The 27,584-nt window shown below is 38.7% G+C and overlaps 1 protein-coding gene across 1 annotated transcript in view; it reads left to right on the plus strand.

Annotated features, from left to right (window-relative positions):
- The window catches only part of PLD5 (phospholipase D family member 5), a 433,085-nt gene that overhangs the window by 243,602 nt on the left and 161,899 nt on the right, over nucleotides 1-27,584 (plus strand). The window contains exon 3 of the mRNA XM_057729806.1: nucleotides 10,479-10,647. Coding sequence (XP_057585789.1) covers nucleotides 10,479-10,647 — 169 coding nt within the window. The remainder of the gene's footprint in view (nucleotides 1-10,478; nucleotides 10,648-27,584) is intronic.

Below are 27,584 nucleotides of genomic sequence, written 5' to 3' on the forward strand. Positions count from 1 at the left end.
CAGAAAGCATTGAGCCAAGGACAAGTGTGCCTTTCTGTCACTATAGATGTCCTTGCTGACATGGACAAAGTGGAGTGTAGAGTGTGGAGCACTTTCTCCTCTTCTCCAGACAAAGTTCAGATCTCAATCCAAGCTGAACTTCCCTCTAGTGCAGCAGCTTCTGCTCTTAAATATCACTCTACCTTTTCCCTCCATAGACCCAAAGTATGTGGAGAACCTTCTCAGATAAGATCAGGACCTAACCTAGTGTTGTGAAATACACATGAGCTCAGACAAACCTAAGTTTAAATCCCTGATCTGTAGCACTCTATCCAGCTGGGTGACACCTGGCCACTGGGAACCTTGCTCTCTTTGCCTCCAAAACTGAGAGCATGCCTATCTCAATGTTTCTTGTTGATTGTGATGTGTAATAACACCTGTGAAAGTACATTTAAACTTTAATATACAAAGAAAGGATAATAGCTATAATAATATTTCTACTGCCATACTGCCTCTCTCCATAAAGAAAAGCATAGTTGTTCTTCACTTAATACAATTATAGACCAGGAATTAATGAGGCTTTAGTCTGAACTTTCTAGATTTATACAAACAAGGATCTGCTGTTGTCAACTCAAATTCACTATCATGTTCTCAGCTGTCATTGTCTTTGAAAATTGATTTAGAAGTTAATGTAATTGAAACATCTGGTGACAAAAAATAAGAAAATATTGAAAAACTGAAAGAAACATATCAAAAGAATACAGGAGACAACATTCAGGGGTCTCCACTGGCAACATATGCAACAATTTGAGCATCACAACATAGATTATAGCATTTTTTGAATTAAAAAAAAAGAATCCATGAGTGCATGCTGATAAAATGCATATCTTCAAAAAAGGAAAAAGATGTGATGGGAGAAGAAAACGATTTTCCTTAAAAATATTACCAACCAACACATATAAAAGGAATGATAGAAAATTATCAACCAGTGTAATAAAAATAGATTCAGTTAAGAATGGATGGAAGCCAAATCATTGAGTGAAATGTTGGCATAGAGAATATTCGTGCCATCTAAAGATACTTCTGCACAAATCATTTATTAGTTATAGAGAGAAGGAAGGTCTTGCTGAACTGAAAAAATCTGACAGTCCCTTAACCAAGTGACCAATCTTAACATCACCAGTAGTGGGACAACCCGATATCATGTGCCACCTCATATGATGCACTTTGAAGGACACATTACCTATGTACTGTTCCTACTAAAATTACTTATCCTAAACCTAATTATGAGGGAACAACCAAGCAGATCAAATCCAGGAGTATTTAGCAAAACAACTGACCTTCTGACCTTCTGAACTGTTAACATCATGGTAGACAAATTAAACAGGAATAGGCTAGGGGACTCTCCCGGACGTGACAATCAAGTGCAACAAGTAAACATTGAGTGGATCTTAGAAAAACAAACAAGCAAACCAACCTGGAATAAAGGACATCATTGGGACATTTGGGGACTTGTGAATATTAGATAATAGGACCATATTAATGTTAAGGTTACTATGTGATAATTGTATTTCATTTTTTTAGAAACGTGACCTTCTTAGAAATGCATGCTCAAGGTTGAGAGAATTATTTCACGGTCTGTCACATTACTCTCAAATGGTTTACTAAAAATTTAATATATGTATATGCATATATAATCTTTCTTGAAATAGAGTTATTCACTGTACTATTCTTGCAACTTTTTTGTGGACTTGAAATTTTTCAAAAGTTGGCAAAAAATTGTTAAGGCAAATCCCTAATTACTTTAATATTCAACAATGTTCTTCCCTATGCCAGAGTAAGAATGATTGGGATCCTGTTAGCCATCCAGGCCTACCTGGTGTCCCTTCTGCTATCGTTCTCAAGTAAACTCACCTTGACCCAATTCTTGGAAAAAATGAAATGTTGACTGAAATAGAAAATGCACAACATGAGAGCAGTGAGTTTCAGTTTTATTTAGGGACTTACTGAGGACTATAGCCCAAGAGACAGATAGTTCCTTCAAAAAGGCAGAGGGAGAGGCCAATATATATGTGATTTTGGCTAAGGAATATGTATAAACCAGCACACATCTTGGTAAAAGGTTACTGCTAGTCTTGAGGAACAGATATCTCAATTAACTATTTTAGTGCTTTTCTAAGTATTGGAAGATGCAAGAGTCTGGGTTCATAAAAAACTTCTCCTGAAAGATACCTAACTATTTAATGGCTTGTTTTGCCTGTTTTCCCAGGGCACAGGGTGCCTCATTCTGACCTTTGCCCTGAATTCCTTTCAGGGTGTAATGTAAGTCAGGGAACTGCAGTGGCTAATGACTTAATCCTTGTAGAACCAGATGGTGAGTAACATTCCTTCTGTTACAGAAATATATATCTCAATTATATTAAAGCAAGCTCACACAGGTCTGTATCAACTATGTCCACAACCAGAGATGGCCAGGGAATCTACCACATGAGTAGGACGGCATCTTCTACTTCAATGTCAGAGACTCCAGTGTCTCTTTCGGAATATTAACATTTGCCTTGTCAATCCTGGGCTTTAATTATAACCAGATGACCCACAATAAGGGTACAAAGCCTATCATTTTGAGTGCAAAATTAATTGTATTGATGAGCCGCAGCCATCTGTTCAGCTTCTTTGATTAATGCCATCAGATAGCCAAAATCTGAAGAATGACTGCCAAACACCTATGTGGATCATCAAGTCCTAATAACTGATCTATGGCACTCGGCAATGAAAGAAAGCTCACATTCTCTCTGAGATGTCAAGTAGGTCCTAGATATAAGATTCTTTTAGCCAATCTATGTAGATTTTTTCTAGCAACTGTGCTTATCAGTTTGAGAACATGGAGAGATTTTTTTTAATTATAAGTTTTCAGACTGTAAGTTACTTTAAAAATATATCTATTATTTATATCACTATGAAGCAAGCATTGAGCAAAGCACTTTATTTACATTGATTATCTCCTCTAATTTTACAACTTTTTTTTTCCAAAAGTGGAAACAGATTTAAAGAAGTTAGTCATTTGTCCAAGGTTACACAGCTAATAACTGGCAGAGCTGAGTTTTGTCTACCTTATTCAAAATCCTTTCCTCTTAAACACTTCTCTGCAATAATAGCAAAGTCATATATATGTGAAGATATAATTTATAAGGATTCTTGCATTTACTAACACAAATATGCCATGTTTTAAATAAAGTTAGCAGATGCAGGGGCTACCTTTTTTGTAGCTTATTGGAGAACTACAGGTATTTCTTTGAGAAGGTTAAATATTGTTCCTGGACTGAAAGAGAAATTTTGATGATCACATGAAGTTTGGAGAGTAAATACATACTATTAATAAGAGCAGCTAGATTTCTACTTCAAAATCTATTAGCAATATAATGTTTATTCCACCTAAGCTCTCTGGACTCACAGTTTCAATCATTTGTAGTTATCTCAAAGTACCATCAAAAGAGGCATAAAAAAGATTTTTGCTGTTTTGTGTCCCTTTATACTCAGCTTTTCCCCTGTTATTAGGTGTCAGAAATAGTCTTATGCCTTTTGGCATAGTTCACTTAGAGAAGGTATGCAGGCATTCCAGAAATTTGCCCAAAGGTGAATTTTAATGAGTTCTGCCTACTTTTTTCCTTGCTTGAGAAAGAAGAGTATAGCTAGGGCTGCCATCCATGGGGATGAGCTCTGCATGTATGCTAATTAGATCAGGCCTCTGCAGAGTAGCTAGCTGTTGGTTGTTAAAGGAAATAAAATGATAGGTCACAGAAGTAAGTCATTTCAAGGCTGATTTCTAAAGACCTTTTTTAGCAGGACATATGAAACAAGCGGTGTGTTACAGAAGGAGCAGTCAAGATCTTCAGGTAGAATGAGAAAGGAGAAAAGTGAGGAAGTGAGCAGGGTTTCCTCAGAATTCATTAGCAAAGATAGGTGTGATCTCCAGAACTTTGGTGGTGTCTCTATTTTTACTTTTATTATAAATTCATAATTTACTTAACTATTTAGTAAAAAAACTACTAATAATGATAAATTTGGTCTTCTTTGGCTTCCAGAGAATTTCATTCTTCTTTTCTTCCAATCTTTCCCCTGCTTTCTTCTGTCTTCTTCACATGCCCCACTTTCTTTACCAACCAGAAGTAATTATATGTTTTCCATATTAGGCTTTGACCCAGTTCTCTTCTCTTGAAAATCTCTCTTGATAATCTTACCTATTTCTAAGGCTTCAATAATGGAAAAAAAAAATCTTTTAAGAATGTGTGTGAAGCAGAAAAAAGGAATAGATGATATATTATCCATCTGATGAGTACTTCTTAACTTTTTTATGCCACAGACCCTATTAGCAGTCTGATGAAGCCAATGGACTCCTTCCTTGAATAATGTTTTAAATGCATAAATTGAAATACATAGGATTGCAAAGAAAACCATTAATGTTGAAATAAAGTTATCAAAAATATAAAAAAAAATTGTGATATAGTAATGTATGTCGTGTACTACTTATTCATGAAATAACAAGATCTAGTAACTACCATAATTTCAATTTAGTGATAAATATTTGGAGATATCAGCAATAGTTATTGTACTATGGTATGAAAAATTTTTTTTTTCAGACAAGGTTTTTTTTGGGCCCCTGCTGCAGCAGAGGGCAGCAAGAACAAGCACCAGGTTCCCTTGCTCACTGGCTTGCTGAGGGGGAGCAAGCTTGTTCCTTATGTGGGGCAAGGGTAGGGGTGTGTCTGGGGGTTGGGCCAGAGAAGTGGCTTAGGTGTTTTGCCCACCCCTCTGGTGGTGTTGAGTACAGGCACATATTCAGTATCCTGCTTTTGCTCCCAACACCCAGTTTTGCTCTGCTCCAGGCTCTTTAGAAGTGGCAGATGGGTTTTTTGGTCTCTTCGCATCTTTTGTCCAGAATTTGCCCCAACTGCACATGCACACAGTTATTTTTAGTCCCATATAGTTTCTTTGTATTTTGTTGCTCAAGGAGAGCTGTGTCCAGGTACAAGCATTGCAGCACTACAGCAAAGGGTCCCAGGTCCCAGCCTGTCTCATTCCCCCCTGAGAGACTCTACACCCTTATTCCTAAAGGGTAAAGGGCCAAAGTTTTCTTATTCTGAAACTTCTTCCTGCTGGACAGGGACCACAGACCCTAGCCTACCCTAGAGGTGTAGAAGTCCCTCGCTGACTATCCCAAAGACCTGTAGGGACCTGGGCCACTCTCTGCTGGAATGGGTTGAATTCCTTGAGCCATCACGAGCCTTACTTCAAACTGTTGGAGCCTAAAAGACACAAACTTAATCAAAAGGTTAAACAAACAAGGAGAAGAACAACAATAGCCATTAAAGGGCCTAGAAAGGGAAAGAACCACGTGAAATTTGGGAGGGCTTCCTTAACTGTTGACCAGACAAGGGAGGCAAAATTGCCCCTGCCAGGAAGCCATTCTGCTTGGGAGTATATTTTTGTTAATCTCAGGGTTAAAGTTTAATATGTGTCTTAATTTTTAGAATGGAACAACTGGACCTGTTGGTCCCACGTCTCCTTGGACCAAAAAGTCCAAGGTTTACAGCAGTAGGGAAGACAATGGAGTACTAGACGAAATATGGCATAAATCAGCATGACTGAAAAGAAAAGGGTTATAAGAAAATTAAAACCTCCTGCCAGAAAGTTTTTTATACCTTGTGGGATTCAAGAGAACAAACTAGAGAACCAGTTTTCAGTTGTTCCACCCGTATTGAATAGCGAGGATTGGTGGTCAATTGTCTGTTGAAGCCAAGTGGCTTGTTGTCAAATGTTCTCAATATTGGTTTCTACCTGGTATGGGCATTGGGGCTGTTTTTTTGTTTGTTTGTTTGTTTTCTTCTTCTTCCTGATCTGTGCTGTTATTCCCTTGGGTAATTTGAGAATTTTCTTTTTGGTGCTCATGGCTTACACCTCATATAGCTATTTTGCTATCTGAAGATAGATGTCTGCTTCTAGGGTTTCTAATATATCCCAGATATTTAACCTGTTGCTTTGAGATTTGTGCTTTTTTCTGGGAGATCCTAGCCCCAGGTCCCAAGAATATTAAGGACTTTAATGTTATTCTGATCTGAGGTCTCCATGGTGGGGCTACATGTTACTGTGTCATCTACATAATGTAGACTGGCCCCTTCTTTTAGGTGTATTCCCTTAGTTCCTTTCCTAGGGCCTTGGAAAACAAGTGTGGCCTGTTCTGAAACCCCTGAGGCAGTACTGTCCAGGTATGTTGTTGCATTTGGCCTGAGTGAGGGTTAGTCCACTGGAAGGCAAACAGATACTGAGATGAGGGATGAACTGAAATGCAAAATAAGGCATCCTTGAGGTCAGGCACAGAAAACTATTTGGCATCTCCCAGAATCTGGGCTAATATAAGCATTGGTCACAAGGGGATGTATAGGGACCTCTGCATCATTTACTGCTCTAAGGTCTTGTACCATTCGATATTCCCCATCTGGCTTAACAACTAGCAGAATAGGGGTATTGCATGAAGACTGACAGGGCACTCAGTGGCCATGTTTTAAGAATTTATCTGTGAGCAGTCGCAAAGCTTTTTTGCTTCCAGCTTTACAGGGTACTGTCTCTTGTTAGGATAAGTGACTTCTGGCTTTAGGCTAATTTTTACAGATTGGGCATGTATAGACTTCCCAGGGATTCCTTTGTCCCAAGAAAATTAAGGAGGGTTAACTGCTGTAGAATATAGCTGGGAATAGGCCCTTGTTCTTCCAGCTGATTAGTCTTAGAGTCAAGAAAAGGGGCTGTTCGGAGCCTCCTAACTGTAATATGGCTCTGAAGGAGCCCAGAAGGTCTCTTCCCAGTAGTGGGGTAGGACACGCAAGGCACAACTGAAAAGACATGTGAGATCAAATGCTGTTCAAATCGACAAGTGAGAAGCCCAGTGAAGAAATGGGTGCAAGGCTTTCTGTCAACACCAGCCATAGTACAGCTTTTGGAGAAAAAAGGTCCAGTGTGAGAGATCAGGACAGAGTAAGTGGCTTCTGTATCAATTAAAGAACTGGTTTTCTTACCTGCCACATCAAGGACCACCCAGGGCTCTTCGAAGGAGGTAAGCATTTCGTTGGGGGTTGCTGCCAGAATCCCTGAGCCACCTCAGTCATCTAGCATGGCCATCTTGGGAGCAGGAGCTCCCCTTCTCCTTTGGGACTGGAGACAGTCCCACTTCCAATGACCTGTCTGTTTGCAGACTGGGCATGGACCAGGGGGTTCTTTTTAGCACTTTTGGGCCCAGTGGCTTGTTGACTTGCATTGGAAGCATTCCCCCTTGCTGATTTTACCTCCAGGGGCATGGTTAAACTTCCTCGGCCCCCTTAGGTTGTCCTGAGGTTGCAGGGCATGGCTGACAGCTATTGCCATCAGTTTGACTTGAGCCTTGGCCTTCCTGTTTTCACATTGGTTTCCCTCTTCCTTCTCAGCTGGATCTCGATTACTAAATACCCCAAGGCCACCTCTAGGAGTTGGGGCATTGGGGTTTGTGAGCCTAATTGTAACTTTTGGAGTTTCTGCCTCATATCAGGGGCAGATTGGCTGATAAAATGTTGTTCCTGCAGGGATTGACCCTTGCGAGTGGATGGATCAATGTTAGTACATTTTCTAAATGATGACAGAATCACAGTTTCTTTTACTATTCCTGTCGTTTTTTGCCTATGTCCATAACTGAAGGGAATGTTAAATTTCAGTTAGATATGAGGGAAAATAAAGATCAAGCTCATAGGTCCCCCTACATTCTATTCATGGATCCAAGATTAAGAATATCTGGTCTAAAAATTTCTAAAAAAAAAATGGGAATCCTTACTGTATGCCTGTCAGAAACCACGCAGGTGGTATGAAGAAAGAGGTGGTGCAGTCAAGGAAGGGAGGGAAGATGGGGATATGTGTATAAAAACGGATGATTGAACCTGGTGTACCCCCCCAAAAAATAAATAAATAAATAAATAAATAAATAAATAAATAAATAAATAAAAAAAAAGAGGTGGTGCAGAGCCACCTACAACTGTGCAATTACTCAGTGTCCTTTGTTTTGTATGTTTGGTTTATCTGGGCTTCTTGACTTTTTGTCTTTCTCAGCATGGCTTTTATATTGAAGTAAAATTGAAACTAGTCAGTTCTTCTGTTTGATAAATGATGTTCTATTTTTGTTTTGTTTGGGGGGATTCTTTTTTTAATTTTTAAATATATTTCTTAGTTGTAGGGGAGGCTGAAACTGCTGATTATCTGGGATCATTTCTTCATACTATGTCTAGCTTCTATTAACACAGATAACTGGACTTCAAATGTGGATAGAATTAAAATATCCAACTTCAACCTCTTGTCTATTACCTTCAAGGGTTTTGAAGTCAATAAAAATTCCCCTCTTTCCACCTTTTTGACCCTCTGCCACCTTGGCTTCCTAAACACTGCATTCTCCTGAACTTCTCTTGTCTTCCTGCCTCTCTTTCAATCCTTTCTGAATCTTCTCATCTGTTTCACACTCTGCCAACCAGAAAAATGTTGACATTCCGTCCACGTTAGACTTTGGGCTAGATTTCTCTTCTCTTTTTTTTTCCCCTTGATAATCTCTTCCGGTCGTCACTCCTTTCCCGTGTTCCTTGTCAGTTTCAATGGATCCGCTACTCTCTACTGATTGTCAGCTCACTTCCAGTGTGTATACATGTGTGCTGTCAGAGATGGACCCCTGAAATGTACTTGGATGCTCTCCAAAGCATCAAAATTAAGTTCAAATGTCTCTTCTGGTTCATAGCCTCTACAGTGCGGTCCTTACAGAGGATTCCAGTTTTCTCCACTGTGGCGAGCCCCTGCCATAATTCTCCTATGTCACATTCCCCTGGGCCAACAAACTCTCAAAAATCCAAATACACCATGTTTTACAAGCTCCTTCCTCTACCTAGAATATCTTTCTCTTTCAACTCACCCATAAAAATTATATCTTTGAAGACTCATTTCAATTCCCACTTCCTCCAATTCCAGATGCTCCCAACCTAATAATTTTTTCCTTGCTGCTCATGCTCCAGTGGTACTTTAGATGGTTCATTACTCATCTAATTAATTCTTACTCTTGTTTTGCCATTTCTCCCTCCTATTTAAATCATTACGTATAAGACAGGCTCTTTCACTGGCTTCTAAATTCCAAAGAACTAGGGAGTTTTGTCATAGTCATTTCTGTGCTGTGTACAGCGAGTGATTTGCCTGTCCTGTGCTCATAAGGGCTCAGCAAAATTTAATTCAGTTGTGGGTAATGTTTGGGTATTTGAACCCTAAAATTGTGAATATCTCTAAGACATATACCTAAACCCCATTTTGGCTATGATATTCATCAAATACACAAACATTTTACTAAGAGTATTGTTTTTATTTCTAAAGCTGGCTAAATGAAACAAGTCTCATTAAGAGAAACAGTTAACAGTTTTATTGAGAAGTTCTGGATTCTGTATTAGAAGCTGCAATTCATTCTATAAATATTTCTTGAGCCCTAATTATGTATCCAGCACTAGGGATGCATAGCTTTGAATAAAAAGATCTCTGTTCTGAAAAGGCTGACAGGCATCTTCATAAAAGTTTGGAGTTTCCCATCAAGAGTTGCAGGAGAATTTACATTTCTTAAACTGGAAAAAAATAAATTGTTCATTCCTTTATTAAAATGTTATGTGTCACCTGGATAACTCAGAAGTGAAAACCACACAGCCTTAGCTGCCGCACCAAGGCAAGCCATAGTATATATGTTGTCAATAAAAAAGGAAGTATAAAAAGAAAAGACACATTTATTAGGATATTGCTGCTTGTAGTTTATTGCTTGGTTATTACTATTATTTTGTATATTCCCTATCTTGAACTTTAATAAAGCCCTGCAACAGGCCAGTTTTTAAATTTCCTTCTTAGTATCATTTTATGCCTTAAGCTGGGAAGCACTAACAGAGGTTTTAAGCAATAGTAATAGCATTTACTATTTTTGTTTTCTAATAGTAATGAAACTAATAATATTTTTGTTTCTAAACTAGTTCTAATATATGTCCAACATTGTACTAGAACCTGGAGATATGCAAAATTAATTTATGGTCTTAAGTAGCTCACAGAATTAGTATCTTTTAAAGAATTGCATTGCTGTAAGGGGGAACAAAGAAATATTACTAGAGGAAGATGCTTGTATAGGAAGCTCCAGATTTTTTCTCAAGGCTAGTTTGACACTGGATATTAGGGACATATACCATGCTTTTCTGAAATGTGAGTGCTAACTGGGGGGAAACAGAGCATAAACTCTCAGAACACAGTAGATTAGCATAGGGGAAATGTGAAAGGCCTTTGATGAAAAATGTAAATTATGAGGAACACATACATTCAGAAAGAGTAAAGAGTATTTTTCAGATGTTTCTGTATGCATATGTAAAGATCTGTGGCTTCAAATTTGACTAGATTTTGTTTGTTTGTTTTTCAAAATCTTTTCTAAGAATTGCCCTGGTGGAAAATATTCCTGAAGGCCTTAACTATTCAGAAAATGCACCATTTCACTTATCACTTTTCCAAGGCTGGATGAATTTACTCAGCATGGCCAAAAAGTCTGTTGACATAGTATCTTCCCATTGGGATCTCAACCACAGTCATCCATCAGCATGTCAGGTAAGCTGCATCCTCTAATGTGTGTGATGATTTTACTTCTGTGCATTTTATGCTCCTTAGTATTCTTGCCTCCACTTCTCAAGTTCAAGCTCATCTTTTCAGTCTATCTATACCCATAGTTCATATACATTATTACATTTATACGTATGTGCCATTGTTAACCATAGGTTGCTCAGCTTCTACTAGAATGCCAGGCTTTCAAGGGCAAAATCACATCTCATCTTTGCAAACAGGAGGATCTCTAGCAGCACTGCTGTATCAGACAACTTCAGGGGTGTCTTGTAGTGTCTATTGATGTCACACCCCAGAATTCTGCTTTGCACAACCTGCATGTTTACAGTTCCAAGTCTGTAACTGCTTGCCGAGGTATTTATTTGGTTAATTGGTGTCCTAATTTGTCTGTGGCTCAGAGCCAACTTTTTTAATAGTGGAGTCACACTTCCTAGTGTAGCTGTATATTCTTGACTCTGTCATATTTGAGTGAATAGAAAAAACAAATTTACTAATTACAAGAACAGCCTTTAGAAAACTGACTAAATGATCTAAATGATTTCTGAATGAAATGTCCTGGAGATAAGAAAATGATCCTGGTAATCTTTAGTGTGTTTTTCTTTATGTTTGTACAACCATGATAGCATTGAGCTATCAAGGATATAACCACTGGCCTATACTTCAGTGTCCTATGGGGGTCAAAGATAAAATTAGTTTTGTCTGTTTGTGTGTAAAATGTGTTGGCATTAAGCCTGTAATCATTATCTCATTGGTGCTTTGATTTGCTTTCATTATACTACTTTAAAGCCAAAAGATATTAGAAAATAGGTGCAAATAAACAAGAAAACCATAAAGCCTACACTAAAGAAGAACTGGATAATTTTACTGATTATGTTCTGCACTGTTCTACCTCTACTGAAGCAGATGCTTCAGGTACTTTTTACAGTATTTATCACCCCAAAACTTAGTGGTTTTAAAAATAACAATCATTTATTTATTTATTATTCTGGGCAGGGTTTATCAGAGAACTTGTCTCTGATCTAAATAGTGTTGCTGGGGTGGCTTGCCTGGGGCTGGAGGATCCAAGATGACTCCTCACATATGAGCATCTTACCTCGGACAGCTAGAATATCTGGGGGCTGGCTGGACAGCTCTCTCTCTCTGCATGTATCTATCATCATTCAGTAAACCAGTTTGACCTCCTTACCTGTGGTTATGTCCTAAAAGGGCAAAAGCAGAAACTATGAGACCTCTTAAGAGCTGAGCTCTAGAATCTCAATTGCTTCCACACTATTCTATTGGTGAAAGCAAGTCACAAATCCAAGACAAGATGGGTCGCATCCACAAGGGAATGTGGAGAATTGTGGGCAGGCATCTTTGGAAATTATATACCATGGTACACACTGGCCACAGCAATTTATATCTCTCCCACATACGAAATGCACTCCTCATCCCCCACAACTTGTGTCCCATTACAGCAAAGGCTAAAGTCCAGGACCTCTTTTCAATTTAAACCATCTCTGTCCTTTTTTAGTGCAAAATGGAACAAGCCCTTAAAAACTTCAGTGAACTTTCTATGTATCCACTTATAATCCACTCTATTAGCAAAAGGCCGCACCACAAATAACTCACAGATGGGTCTTTTTCTGCTTTGGACTGTGACTCAAGATGCTTGAGAATCTCACCCTTGAAATTTCCAGGAGCCCTTTTGTCTAACTGAGAGACACCTCCCACTTTTAATCCTTCAGGAGTCTCAACATGGAATCTTACAGCCAACTTTGATTTGATCTTTACCCTGAGGCCATTTCTCATTTTGAGAATGTTTTGCTAAATTGAGAGACTGTCCTAGATTTTCTACATTTCTCTCAAAATTCTGCACGAAAACGAAATAGTTCCTTCTTATCATATACGAACAAAACTTTGATCATCTGCCTGAACAATCTCCTCAGCCAGATCTCCAAATCCATCAGTCATATTTTCTGTCTCCTACTTTACAGCAGGCAGCAGCATTGCCAAACTTTCTACCATTACTTTCTCAAGGCCTCAAAAGCAATTTCTTTACTGTGCTTCCAGCCTTGAGCAACAGAATGAGATTCCAGCCCCTACCCCCACCCAATCCCAGAGATAATGCCACATGCTTTAAGTTTTCGCAGCAGTAGTTTCTATTTAATTTTCTATTGTGGTGTAACAAAAAGTCCAAAACTTATTCATTATTACTTCCTATGATTCTGTGAGTTGGTTGACAGTTCTTTCGCTCCAGTAGTGCTGGCTGGGATTACTTACACAGTGTGTTTAGGTGGGAGGGTAGCTGAAGTCGGACTTCCTGAGAGCTGCACAGGTTTCATTCTCTGCATGTGGACACTCATCATTCAGTAATCTAACCCAAGCTTTTTATAGGGCAGCTGGATCCCAGGAGAGCGAAAATGAAAACTATAAGATCTCTTAATGCCTGGGCTCCCAGAACTTTACTTTGCTACATTCTGTTATTCCGAAAAGTTCACATCGCCAGGCCACAGTCACTGGAGGGACAAGAGATTCCAGGAGGAGCATGCATTTACAGGAATTGGAGGAATTGTTGGTAGCCAAATTCCCAGGTGGTTTGCATGCTCACAAACCTTTGAAAAGAGCTGAATCAAGCCATTCTGACCTCTTGCTCTATGAGTCCAGTAACCCTCCTGGTATTCAGACCTTGGGAGAAGATGGGTCCTCAGAGAATGGCACAGCCTTTCTGTGTCATGGTTCCTGAAGTCACATCATGGTCAATATTCAGTACTGCTCACATGGCAGTGATGAAATGGATGAGTGAGGCTCCACGTCTGTTTTGCCTAACAGTGCCTAGCATGGTGCTTGATCTATACGAGGTGTTCAGTAAATATTTGTTGAGTAGTAAATATTAAGTGGTAAATATTCATTGAATGGAAAGATAAATAAAGCTGGCGCTAGTTAAAGTGGTCAGGTGAGATTTTAATCAGTAATACTATTGCAATAGGGAAGAGGTCCAGGTGAAGAGAACTCAGATTTGTGCAGAGATGCCTGGGCCCTTTGTAGGGAGAATGAGGGAGATGGCAGGGGGCAGCAGGGGACTGAACAGGATCAGGGAAGTAGAAATTTATAAAAAATGGGAAGAGAATTTGTCCACGTGAAACTCATCTGGGACTGCTGTGGTTCTTGTCCACGTTAGACTCCTACCCTCCCACAGAGGCTGGGCAACAGGGGCCTATCTTCAGATGCTGACTGAACCACCTATTCTTTAGCAGTCTGAGCTTTCTTAGGCAGGCACTTTAATGGGGACTAAGGTCATCCTAAAGATGTGGCCTTGAGCTGTTAGAAACCACGTTAGTGTTTGTTCAAGCCTTTTAGTGGGGGAGGAGAAACAGAAGTGGGGCAGAGCAGGGTGGACGAAATCATTTGTGCTGAGAGTCTACAGTTTTTATAGGCCAAGGTTGAGGCCTAGTGGAGAAGTAGACTCAGAGGAGCCAGGCTAGCGTTTTGTCAGGGCAAAAAGTATTTGTCAGTTGCATGACTTTAGAGTGAATTAGGGTGGATGTTCCTGATGCAGAAAAGAAGGTAACACGTAGTAACTTAATTCAAGTCACTCTCTAACAACTGGCCTACTGCCAACAAATGGAATTTTTCAATTTATTATCAGTAACCTGGCAATTACTGAACTTACCCAGCAGCCCTTTAGGAGGAGACCCCAGTGTGAACTGATATCTTCCAGTAGAGTCATTCTGCTCCTGCCAGAGATGCCTCTTTGCTGCCTCTCAATTCCGTTAAGAGCACCAGGCTCCTTTACAGGTTTCTGCAGAGTTTTGAGCTAATGTCACTTTGCCTCTTTACAAGGAGAGAGCTGCATTTGCAGACATGAAGGATAGAGGGGCTATACCTGCTTTGGAAATTAAATGGATTCAAGTAGAATGTGAGACTTGATCACATGAACAGCTCTCCCTACTCCTGCCTGCTCTTGGCCCTGAGTACCAATGCCCTGTGAGGAGTGGTGAACAGGAAGGGGGGAGGTTAACAGCAGTCTTCAGAGGGTTCCGACCTCAATAAGACAGTAACTTTTCTCCTCTTCGTCTGGTCCATTGGTGGCCAAGTGACTGCCACTAGTTGAACACCAGGCATGGACTGTGGTCTTTAAAGAAAGAGCAAGCATGTAGAATAGAGTGCTCGGTGCCCAGTTTGCTCCATTTCCCTTCTCCCCTCTTCTGACCCTCAAGCGCTACAGCAGTGTTCACAAGAGGACTTAGGGTTCAAAGGCCCAGGAGAACTTGTCTAAATACCACGTCTTGGGCTTTTAGAGATTATTTTTAAAGAGCCTGGCTCACTCCTTCCTGCCCTCTCACCACGCCATAGGGGTAATTGTACAGAGATCAGGAATGGAAAAAAGAAAGCAAGTCCTTGCTGCCAGCTTTCTCTCTTCAGGTGCACTTTAAGGGCCCGTATCCTGTTCTCTCCAAGCCATCAAGTTTTACCATTTCTACAAAGGAAGGTACTGGCTGAAAGCCTATTTGATTTAAATTTTACCTGATTTTATCTTCAAATGGAAATAGGGAATTCAAGACTTTACCCAACATTTCAAACTTTGGGTGGCTAATTTGTGGACCTTTGAGTGTGTTTTATTTTTACCAAGCCCTCATAAATATTGGGATATGGTCATTGATTGGCTTATTGCACACAGAAAAGAGAATGCTAAGAAAAAGAAATTCACACTGTAATTACTCAAGTGAGCTAATTAAAAATTTTAAAAGATATTCCAGTGTAATGAAAATTGACTCAGGTTGACAGCTTATTTTCTATTAATATATTTTTAAAAGAAAATATTTTTATTTTGAGGAGCACAATAGTCAAACAGGACATTTACTTCTAAACCAGCAGAGCCTGAAAAGTCCTAAGTGGAAACCATAAATGGTAAATAGATAAGTAGGAACTGTAACTGTAAAGCAGCCCATCTACTTATCATAATGCAACTGTAAGCAAAATACAGCAAGGAATCGTATAGCCAGTGAGCAGTCCCCAGCTCAGCAGAAAAGGGACACAGATAAACATGCACATGACCTCTGTGTGTTCTCTGGATATCTATGTAGTCTGGGTGTAATTTCATAAGAGTGAACTATGGTTATTATTAACAGGATCATGAATGCTTACCTTTTTTTTTTTTTTCATTTGCTTGGAAACAGACACATTCATTAAAAATGCATTTTTAATCTGTGTTGCCAAAGGGTGGCTCTTTTAACTCCCACCCTGAAAAACTTCTCTTGTCTTTCCTACTTTGCCCTGGGTGTTGTTAATCTTTTGGTGGTTGTTTCCTTCTTGCTAAAAGAAACTGGGCAGTGACCATCCTCTGTATCATAGTCATTTTAAGGGCTAGTGAGGTCTACAGTTCCATCAAAATTATATTTTCATATTTAATCAAAATACATGGTTGGGCTAAGGTTTTTTTTTCTGTCTGAATGTTGAGTTTAGACCCTGAAATATTGTATTTCTAGGACAACTTGATTGCTAATTTATGGGATAAAATGATGGAGATTTATGAAATCAAGACTGTTTAGGAAAAGCCAGGAAATATGATTTGACAAAGGCTTCTTAATAGAGTTACCTAATTCACTGAGCAAAAGAATCCTATTCTCTATGAGTTCACTGGAAGAAACCAAATAAAATAATTAATGAGCTACAACAACTGAATTTTAAACAGATGTATTTATATTAAATCAATTAGTTACTAATCTACAGTGAGCTGTGATTACCAGTTGATGATACATCACAATTGTTTAATTTTGAAAAATTATGATTTTTAAAATTTAACAGTATTTGCTCAATTTAGTAAGTAGCACGTTTGAAAGTTCAGTGATCCAGGAGGTTGCTTTGGAAAGCATAATCCAGGATCCTGTCTCTACACAGTAAGTGGTAAGCAGACTGTCAGTGGTAGACAGACTGTAGAAATGAGTCAGGAGTATAGTTTATATTTCTTTTTATCTACTTATTAGCTGTGTGACTTTGAGCTAGATGCTAAACTCTCTGTGCCTCAGTTTTCTCCTCAGTAAAATCAAGGTGATAACAGAACCTACCTCATAGGTTGTTGTTTAGATTAAATTAGTTAATATATGTAAAAGGTATAGAACAATCTTTGACCATTTAGTGCCTCTGTAAGTGTTTATCATTAAATTCATGAATGTTAGCATTCACATTTACTTATTTGGGTACACACTGCAACTCTAGTTCAAGTCAGTTTAATTGTAGAAACAAATAATGAGTTCTTACTGGGTGCTTTGTACTGTGCTGGAATCCAAGGTGGTTACCATATAAAATTAAAAGAGGAATATAATTTCTGCAAATGTGAGACTCTGGGTAGATAAGAAACATTAGGCAAATTATCATTATACATGGAATTCTAAGTTTTACTTGTTACAAATTTTTAGACACACATACACAGACACAGAGTCTTGCTCTCAACCTTCTGTCTATCTGTCTTACATATATGCATGCATACACATATATCCCTCTGGGCAACTGACACCTTGGAACTTGAATACACAGGAAGTAATGTGGTCTTATCCCACCTACAGCCACTTCTGATTTTTGTTGGTTGGTCAGTTGGTTGGTGTTTTGCTCCTTGGGTTTGTTTTAGTTGAAGTCCCCTAAGGCCGGGTGGCATTCAGTGATCTCATTTTGGTGGGATACAGCATGCCATCAGTCGATTAGGCAGCTGCATCCCTGTGTGACTCAGGTCTCCAGGCCCTGTCTTATAGCCCACTCATTCCTTCCTAGCAATATTCTTCCTAGCTGACTATCAATGTAGGTTAAGCAACAGAAGCATTTTGTTTCACCTAACTATAAACCTTTACCTCGTCAGGTTTGTTTGCATAGCTATCATCATGATTTGTTCATAAATGATATTGTTAACATTTTCTATTACTATGACTCCATATTTTGACCTGTAATACCCCTTACCCATCCTCAGAGAGCCTGAAGTCTGGTGGAGTCAGCTAAGACTCCACACACTCCAGTACTTCTCATTCCCAGTCTCTACCATCTTATTGATTCTCCATCTTCAATGCCTCTCTAAGCCCACTCTTCCTTTCTTTCCCATCCCTCCCCAAGTCTTTTGAAGGAGACTTTTCACTCATTCATCATGCCAACAGTCAGCATCTACTCTGCAACACAGGAGTATTTCTGGAACCCAGGGGAATTCTATTTTTGACAATGTCATTTCTATGTAAAAGTTAGATAAAAGTATCCAGTAATCTTGCAGGCTCATCATAATATTTAATTAGAACTTCCTTTCTTTATTACTAAATTTTTTAATCTAGGAAAAATAAAATCACAATAGTTCCTGCTTTTCATTTTGCCTGAAAGGAGATGAGCAGAGATGGTGGAGACTGGATCCTTTAAATAACTGAAATTCTTCCAACCTGTTGTAATAAAGAGGTTGATGTATTGTAATGAGTAGGTTGGAGTGAGGCAGCCGGAGAAGGTAGGATGTTATGATACAACATGGAAAATACACATTTCATCCTTTGTTTTGATGTACATCTGAGGACTTGAATACATTTTTTCTATATTGTGGCAAACTTCCTATAGTCTACTTTGTTTTTATGGCAATATAGGGAAAACTAAAACATGTATAAATTAATTAGAACATAATTAGGATACATACTAATGCTCTGTTGTTATTTGGCTCAGTTCAAAATACATTATTTTGTTTATTTTCATTTCTCAAAGTTTGGTTTTATGGAAAAGGCAAACTATCTAGCAGGCATTTGCTATAGTGGAAAGACCATAGGTTTGGCACCAACCACATTTGACATGACCAGCAGTTTAGTAGCTGTGGTCACGCTGGGCAAATGTCATAATTCCTCTGATCGTCAGTTCCCTCATCTATAAAATGGATTTAATAATGCCTGTCGCATTTGATTGCTTTGTAAATTTGATTAATGTTTGTAAAACAGCAAATAATGGAGCTCATAAAAGATAGTTGCTATTTTCATTTTCTTTTTGTTTTTCTAGTGCAATACATTTACTTTGAAATTCCTTGCAGGAATTTACTTTCTCTGTCATTTTAGAGCAGGAATCACTTTCAGCTGTCCATCAAGTTCTCAACTTCTGTTGAAGGAGGTTAAGATAATTTTTCCCAGTATACTAATTCAGGTGGTTCTTCAAAGTTTATGTGAAGAAAGGGGAAAGAAAAATGTGCATATTTTCAAGTAGATTCTCTCCCTCCTCTCCCAGTATGGCAAATTTCAACCATGACAACCAGTTAGAATCACCTGGGAAGCTTTTGAAATATACTGATGCCCAGGCTCACCTCAGATCAATTGAAATAGAATATTTGGAGAGGGGCTCAGGGTCTGATACTTTTTAAAAGATAACTTGGGGATTCCATTGGGCAGCAGGATTGAGAATTACTGATTTAAACCATTCAGTCTAATAAACAGTGTGTGATTTTTATAGATTTCACAATAGAGCCAGGTTGGTCCCTTTCCTGCTCAGTTTGTCAGTTTAATTTTACCTGTTTTGGTTTAATTCTGTTTATTCCAGTTGTTCTCTCAGTGATGATATAAAATGCGGCAACTTCTATTTCAGTATTCCACATGTTCCTGGGCCTGTGTCGTATTTATTCTCATAGCTCTGTTGTTCAGCATCTGGCCAGGAAGACAAGGCAGTGCAGCGATGGCTTGTGGATTTGAAACAGTAGATTCTTTTCAGTCTTCTCATCTCCAGGCTGAATCACTCCTGGTGCAGTGTCAACATGAAAATAGCATCATCTTATGGAAAGAGGATCCCCTTCTTTGAAAATAGTATCTTTTCCCTGTTCCACAAAATCAACACTCAACACATGTTTATAAATTAGCATTCTCCTGTTTGAAATGTGGCCACAGAATAATTTTGAATGTGCCTTTATTGAACAAACATTTATCAAGGTACTGTGCTCTTTGCTGGGGACACAAAATCAAATGAGCAATGAGTAGTGGGAGATATGGAAAAACCAATGATAAGAACACGGAGTGGTAGAGCAGTAATGAAAGTAGCTGTCGGTGAAGAGGCTTGTGCAGCTTTCTCTCTGCTCTTGGCTGCTCAGCAGAGCCCCTTGGCTCTTATGGCTTTTGGTCCTCCCTCAGTAGTGTTAGTGAATTCCTGCTGCTTCTGTATGCTTTTGCTACCCCATCTGTTGAGTAATTCTAATTATGTTCTTGCATGCTTTCCAGTATATTTCCAAGGGAAATCATCATTCAGATATAAATTCATAAACACTATGATTAGCAAGAGTTTAACCTCTTTGATTCTTTTAGAATCCAATCATATAGACATGAATAAATCATGAACCCAAAGACATTCTTCTCAACTATTTTCAGTAAATGAGTGCTTTTCTTTCAAGTTATCTTATCTTAGTTTTGTTTACCTATATGCTTGATTATTTTCTCTTTAGACTTTCACTCTGTATATCCTGTGGTCAATTAATGTTTTTGGAACTTTCTTTTAAAAAGAATAGATTGGATTTTTTTTCTCATCATAATACTAATAGCTTCTTACTATAGAAAATTTGGAAACTACCAAGAAATGAGAAGAATAAAAGTCATCCATGTGATCAACAAAAAAATTTTTAATAGTTTGATATTTTATGCATAATTATGTACATAGGCTCATGTAAAGAAATTTGTATCTTAATTTTGAACTTAATGTCGTACCATAAGCATCCTTCCATGTTATTAGAAACCCTGGTAAACATTATTCTAAATTGGCTGCATAATATACAATGTAGTGTATATACCAGATTAAATATATATAACTATTGATATTTATTGTTGGACATTTAAGCTATTTTTTTCTGGAAATAAATTCTACTGCAGTAAATATATCTGTGCAAACCATTGTTTTCTTTTTGCTCATTCATTCAGCATCAATTCTTAGGAGCATGATTAGAGGGCTAAAGAGTCTGAACTGATTTCTTAAGACCAGAGGGGTTTGGGGAGCATGTAGAAAACCCCCATGGTTGCTTCCTGGGGAAGCTGGGACCCTTGGGAGAGAGGACTTGAAGGAATTCGGTCTCCATTCTGTGTGGGGCTCTCTTCTCATTCAGAAAAAGTGATTGCAGAAGAGCTGGAGTGTTTGGCATGCCCGGGTATTCCTCCCTTGCTCCAGCCACATCACAGGCCACCATCTCCTGCAGTGCCATCCACACTCTTCCAGAAACTGCTGAATGCACTGCCAAGATTATGTTGTCCATGCACCTTTTGCAGCCAGACTAGACACTGGAGCACCCTCAAAGCTCCTTTCTGGTACTGTAGGAATCCAGCTGCCCAGATCCCTGTAATAAGCATGCTCCTCCTGATTCTAATTCCTTGCTGTTTCCTGGCCCTTTATTGGCATGATGAGCTTATTAATCTCTCTTCATCTGCCCCAACAGGGATGGCTTTGTTCATACCCATGGGGTGCGTAATTGTGAATAACTATCATTAGGCAAGGTTTTGATGATTAATTCTTCAGGATAATTAAATTCCCTTAGTGGGATGGAACCTAGACTAATGAATGGACTGGCAGCGTGAATGCCTACAGAGCAGATACTCTCTGCGGATATCAAGTGATTATTGCTCATTACCGCAAAAGTAGATATTCTCAGCTAAGTCGCTGAGTCTGTGGCACTGTCTGAGTTCCCAAAGCTGTAATTGATCCATGACCACAGGACATTTGTGAACTGAGGTAATGGCCAACACCTTCTGGCTTCAGATAAGGGATTCCATATTCCATCTTCATGTTCTGAGAGCATCTGGGGACTCTGGCCACCATCCCCAACTCTACTCTTTTCCTCAGCCCAAGCCTAACCATCCAGTTCATCACTGCACTGTCTCATGAATACCTGAGGTCCTTCCTTTTTTTTTTTCTTTTTGACTGCCATTGACACTACTCCAGCTCAGGGAACATTATTTCTCACCAGACCAATTTGTCGTCAAGAGTTTTCTTTCAGAACAAAAATTTGATTGTGCCCTTCCCTATGTAAAATCCTTCAGACGTCCACACTGCTTTCCAGAGGAGGTGCAGACTGTTTGCCCAGGCTCACAAGGCCCTTCATGATGTGCTCTTACTTGTGTCTCTGCTACAGATCTCCACCAGGAATATTCTTTCTTTCCTCCCCTTTTTGGGGGACTTTCCCTGAGTGCCTTGGAGTGGGTTATTAGTGCCCTTGCTCTATTTCCCCTAGGCCTGTACCTCCTCCACCTACCATCTGACACATTAGGCTGTACCTGCTTGCTTATCGCTTATCTCCAACACTTGCTAAGGTCCCTGGCACATATCAGGCATCCAGTAAATGTGTTGAATGAATTTGCTCAAAAGACACTTTCCCTGTCCTGGGGGTATTTGAGAGTAAAAGTTGACAATGACAAATACATAAGTAAGTAATATGTTTATACCCTTGGCAAATTTTGTATATTTCAGTAAATATAATAAGTAAATAAGAAAATTTTAGTGAGCATTCTAAACTGAAAAAGGTTTTTTTTTCAGTAAATATAGTACCAAAAATTTCAGCAAATATAGTAAGTAAATAAGAGATAAACCTTATAGGTAATAGGACTAATTGGTTAAATAAATTAACTAACAAATTGAGTCAAGAGGGGTTGACGCATGTGTGGTTTTGTCTCAAGTCATAAATTTAAAAAAAGTCAAGGCAAGTGTATTGCTTTAAAAGGATACTGTCATTTAAAATAAATGCTAAATCTTGTTTTCTCATGGCTATATCATCAAATGTTTAATCAGTACTTATGTCCCTTTTTACTTTGATTTAAACTTTTTATCCCATGTGTGTGTATGTATCATGATAGCATACCTAAGATATATAATTATAAGGACACACACACATTTTGGTGCCCTTTTTTCTTTGGGATGGGCCTCTAGATGTGAGATTCCTGAGTGGGAGGAAGCAATACGTTAGAGTTCTCTTTCCCCAAATTGTTGACAAGAGTAAATGCTGCCACTTGTAAATTATTTCTTGTCTCTTTGAGTGCAGAGAGAGATCTCTTTACTGCTTTGCTTCGTGCTTTGCTTGTCAACATAAAGCAGCTCTTTATGTCTGCTAGCCATGCAGGCTTGCTCTTCTTAGGCGTGCCTAATCTCATACTTCACCCACATTTGGTTGAGCTATTGGCCTTTTCTTACTAATTTTTAATTTATTTTTGTAGACTACAGCTGTTAAACTTTTGTTTCTCATTTGCATAACAAATATTTATTCCAAATTTTTACTTTTTCATTAACTTTGTGGTATCTTTTGCTCTAGTATTTTTTTTTTATTTTTATGGTTCTGTATATCTTTTATTACTTCTATATATCTAACTTGTTTATTAGTTTTCTGTGGCCAGTGCAACAGATTACCACAGACTATGGCTTCAAATAACAGAAATTTATTCTCTTGCAGTTCTGGAGGCTGGGAGTCTGAAATCAGTGTTACTGAGCCAAAACCAAGGTGTCAGCAGAGGGGTGCTCGCTCCAGAGCCTCCGGTAGCCACCATGCTCTAGGGGAGGATACACTCCTTACTCTTCCAGCTTCTGCTGGCTTCTGGCATCCCTCAACTTGCTGTTATGTCACCCCAGTCCTCAAGGCCAGGACCTTCAAATCTGCCTGCTCCATCTTCACACTCCCTTCTCCTCTGGGTGTGTCAGAATCCCTTCTGCCTCTCTCTACTATGATTGCCGTTAGGGCTCACAAATAATCTGAGATAATCTCCTCATCACAAAGTCTTTACTTCAATCACATCTACAAAGATACTATTTCATTGACAGTTTCTAGACCTAACATCTTTGGAGGCCATTATTTAGCCTCCTACAGTGTGATTAAGGTTTTCACCACTCCAAGACTGTACATGTAGTTGCCCAGATTTTCTTGAAAGTGTTAGTGTATCATTATTCTTCCTGAGAATGTATTTTTCTTTGTAGTATAATATAGGGGTATCTTCCACATGTGCCAGATTAAACCACTTCACCTCCTTCAGACTGAATTAAAACGGCATCTTTTAAGTGAAAATCATGTGTGGTACTATTTCTGAATTCTCTATAAGTCCCCTTGTCTGTTTATCCATTCCTACGCCACTACCATATAAATATGATTATTGTGACTCTATGGTTCATTTTTAATAATACTGAAGACATTATAGTTACAAATTTCTCTCTGACACCAGATATTGCTTCATTCCATGGTTTTGCTATGAAGGGCGCAGCTGTTCATAGTTTCCTAGAGAGTACAAAAATTCACATTTTTTTCTCTTTTGATGTAAGGATAACCTAATAGTGAGTTTTAAAATGTTCAAGTAGTTAAGATTTGTTCTGAGTTACACACTAATGGTCTGTCTCTCATTTTGTTACATTATGAGCAGAGAATGAAGCCTGTTGAATATTTGATTTTAACCATTGTTCAGGTTTTCTTAATGGCAGTTACAGGAAAGATTTTTCATAAATGTTCCACAGACAAATATTTTTTTGAGGGGTTTGATATATAGAATGAAAAATATACATAAATGTATACACGTAATCAAGTTTACTAATTGTATTATTCAATTTTCATATATCCTCATTTATTTTCTATTAGATCTACCCAGCCTTGAAAGACGTATTTTAAAGTGGTAGTGTTTTAATTGCCTTTTTATTACCTTTTGCTTTATGTATTTAGCCACTATGCTGTTTGGTACATACCAGTTTATAACTGTCAGTTCTATTACTATGGGCTGCTTTTTCCCATCTAGTCCTTTTAAGCCCTCCCCAGCTCTTATTCTAATTTTTACTGAGATCCTTTATCCAATTAGTTGTAGATCAGTGTTTCTCAACCTCCTTTTCATTGTCACCTTACTTGGGAAATTTTTAGACATTTTTTTCCTAATCCTGCTCCCACCATGAAATTTTAATGCCACAGATATATTGCATATTTACTGTATGTATACCTGTGTTTTATTAATAAAAAACAGTAACTTTCACCTACCCACACATCTCCACACTCACACTGGAAAGAATCAATTGTCAGTCCCTTTAGGGTAATAGCACCCCCACTGGGAATGCATGTAATAGATTCTTAGTAGGCCTTCCCCTGTAAGTTGTCTCTTCTATTTTAAGAATCCTTAATTATCAAGTATATCAAACGCATATCCGTATCACATTCCTAACCAATTATTTCTTCTTCTCTTCATCCTCCGAGATGGCTTTTAATGTTATTTACTGTTTGGTTAGAGCCCTTCGTTGAATATGTTCCTCATGTGGGTTATGTAGGTAATACAGTCTCTAACCCTGTACATATCTGCAAATATTATTTTCTTTCACGCTGGCAGGTAAAATCCATGACTGGGTGAAGCACTCTTCACTCTTATTCTTCCATGGTCTGTCACCAGCACATGCTGGCTTAGTGTTGCTGATGGTTCGCTCCATGCCAGTCTGATCCATTTTCCTTGATGGGTACCTTTTTGTTTGGTTTTGGTTTTGGCCAGGAGTTTGTAAGAATTCCTCTTTTTCCCTGGTGTTAATTACTTTTACAGAATGTGCCCAGATATGACTTTCCACATTACATTTTCCTCCATCTTTAATTATCTTTTCAACATATAAATCTATGTCTTTCCTCAAGTTGGATGCTTTTTTCTTCTGTTATTTGCAAGCTCATTCTTTTTGTCTTTCTCTTCCAATACAACTTTTAGCCACATGTTGTATATCTTCAATTTATTGATCACCCTTTTCTCCCCTCACCACCCTTACATTTTTGTGTATGTGTGTGCACGTGCATGTTTGTACTTTGAGATGTTTCTTCCAGTTGGTCTTCAGACCATTAATTTGGGCCTCAACAGTCTTCTCATTTACCTCTAAAGTAGTAGAGTATTAGCCCAGCCCTGTCTGGCTGTCCTTGAGTGCTCACAACTTAGCTCCGGCTCCTGTCCTCTCGAGTAGCCTGGTGTCCATTGTGTTCAAGCATCTCTCTTGTTGGATCCTCTTAAATGTGTTGATATTTGACTTTATCAGCCTATAAGTGGCTTCCTTTCAGGGGAAGGAGGGGCATAGTAGATGGTTAACTTGTTCCTCATAGGGCAACTGCCCCCTCAATACTTCACACTCCCAACCCCAGGCCTCAGGAGAACAGGAGCACGTGGACACTCGTATTAGACAGAGACTGGCTCTACAGGCACGTGGGTGCCCAGAAACTGACTCTGCTGGTAATTAAATGCCTTCCAGCCCCAGAACTGCTTAGCTCAGAAGAGTTGGATATACCGGAGCTGGGAGGGAAAGGAAAGGGAGAGACGTGGGTGTAAATTTCTTCCCAGAATACCCTTTCCTTTCTGACTTTACATAAAATGCTCGTGTAGAGAAACATACAATGTGTGACCATCAGCATATCACTTAATTTTCTTGGGCCCGAGTGTCCTTATTTATAAAGTGGGGAGATTGGTAGACTATTAATCTCAAATGTATCTTCCAGCTTGGCATTCTCAGTTTCAGTATCTTGACGATTCCACATCACACCTCAGTATGATGAAGGGGTTTTCCAGTTGTGTTCAGTGGAGTCCTAGGGATTATGCACAGGAGGGCAGAGATGCTTATTAGCTTGTTTTCATTTGAACAAAGAGTTCAACTGTTAAAACAATTTTGAAAACCATTGCCATATTCGACATAATCTGCAGAATTAATTTTATAGAGCATGACTGTCTTCTGATTCCTCTTTGGTATTTTTGTTTTCCCCCTTCACATTTTATTGTGGCATTTCATCCTGCCCGTGAGTTGTTTGGGGTCAACCGAAATAGGCAGCATTTATAACCCCTACTCTTTTGGGTTAAGCAGCCTCTTCAGAGTCACAAAGGGGCTGAGCTGGATCGCTAGGGTACAGCTCCCTCTCCAGGACTGTACTGTCTATCATAAGATTTTTGCAGACATCAGGAAAAAATAGCTTAAAGTAGGTCAATGTGCCTGAGCCACTAGCAATCTTCAAGATGATTTATTTAAGTTTAAAACATTGGCTAATGTTTCTCACCAGAAAGAACAAGTCTTTAAACTGTTGATGTTTAAAAGCCAAGAGGACTTTTGTTATTTCCTTTATGAAAACACGATGAGTACATTTAACTCAGAAAGCTGTAGGCCTTACTGCAGATCTCAGCATAGAATTTCATACCTTCGAAGTAATTGCATTTTGCACGTCTTAGCAAAAATGTGTGGACTGGAAGATAAGACACTGAAAACGGGAATTTTAATAGAAGTTCTACCTCAAGTCCAAGTACAGAAATTCTACCCCAGCACAAGTTCATTACAGTGAGCACTATAATTAAAAATTTTAAGAAACCTTGGCATAAGTAATCAGCACCTAGTAAAGTAAAAATAAGCTTTATTGAATGATAGTCTGCCATTATCTGTAGCTTTTGGAATTTCTATTTTCATTCATGTTTGAGAGTTCTGATCTTCATTTTAAATCTCACAAAAATAACACAGTGGGAATCAATTTAAGGCTCAGAGCCAGAAATACATATAGGTTGGAAGATCGCTTATGTTTCATTTGTGCTAAATTTATTCTTAACTAAGAGTGAAAAAAAAAAAAGCATTTGTTTAAAAATATTGACTCAGGACTTCCCTGGTGGTCCAGTGGTTGAAACTTTGCCTTCCAGTGCAGGGAATGTGGGTTTAATCCCTGATCGGGGAGTTATGATCCCACATGTCTTGTCACCAAAAAGCCAAAACATAAAACAGAAGCAATATTGTAACAAATTCAATAAAAACTTTTAAAATGGTCCATATCAAAAAAATAAATCTTTAAAAATACTAGCTCACTAACCATGGAGACTCACAGAACACACAAAGTATGTATGCCTTTTCCCTGTGTGAAAGTGAAACATACAGACTATTAATGTGACTGTGAGATGACCATGAGTCTGGGCTCTAGAAATCTGGGCTCTGCAGGCATCACCAAGCCTTCAAGGGTGTGTGACAGGAGGACAGTGCAC

This window comes from Hippopotamus amphibius, chromosome 3, assembly GCF_030028045.1.
Source record: "Hippopotamus amphibius kiboko isolate mHipAmp2 chromosome 3, mHipAmp2.hap2, whole genome shotgun sequence".
Lineage (NCBI taxonomy): Eukaryota > Metazoa > Chordata > Mammalia > Artiodactyla > Hippopotamidae > Hippopotamus > Hippopotamus amphibius.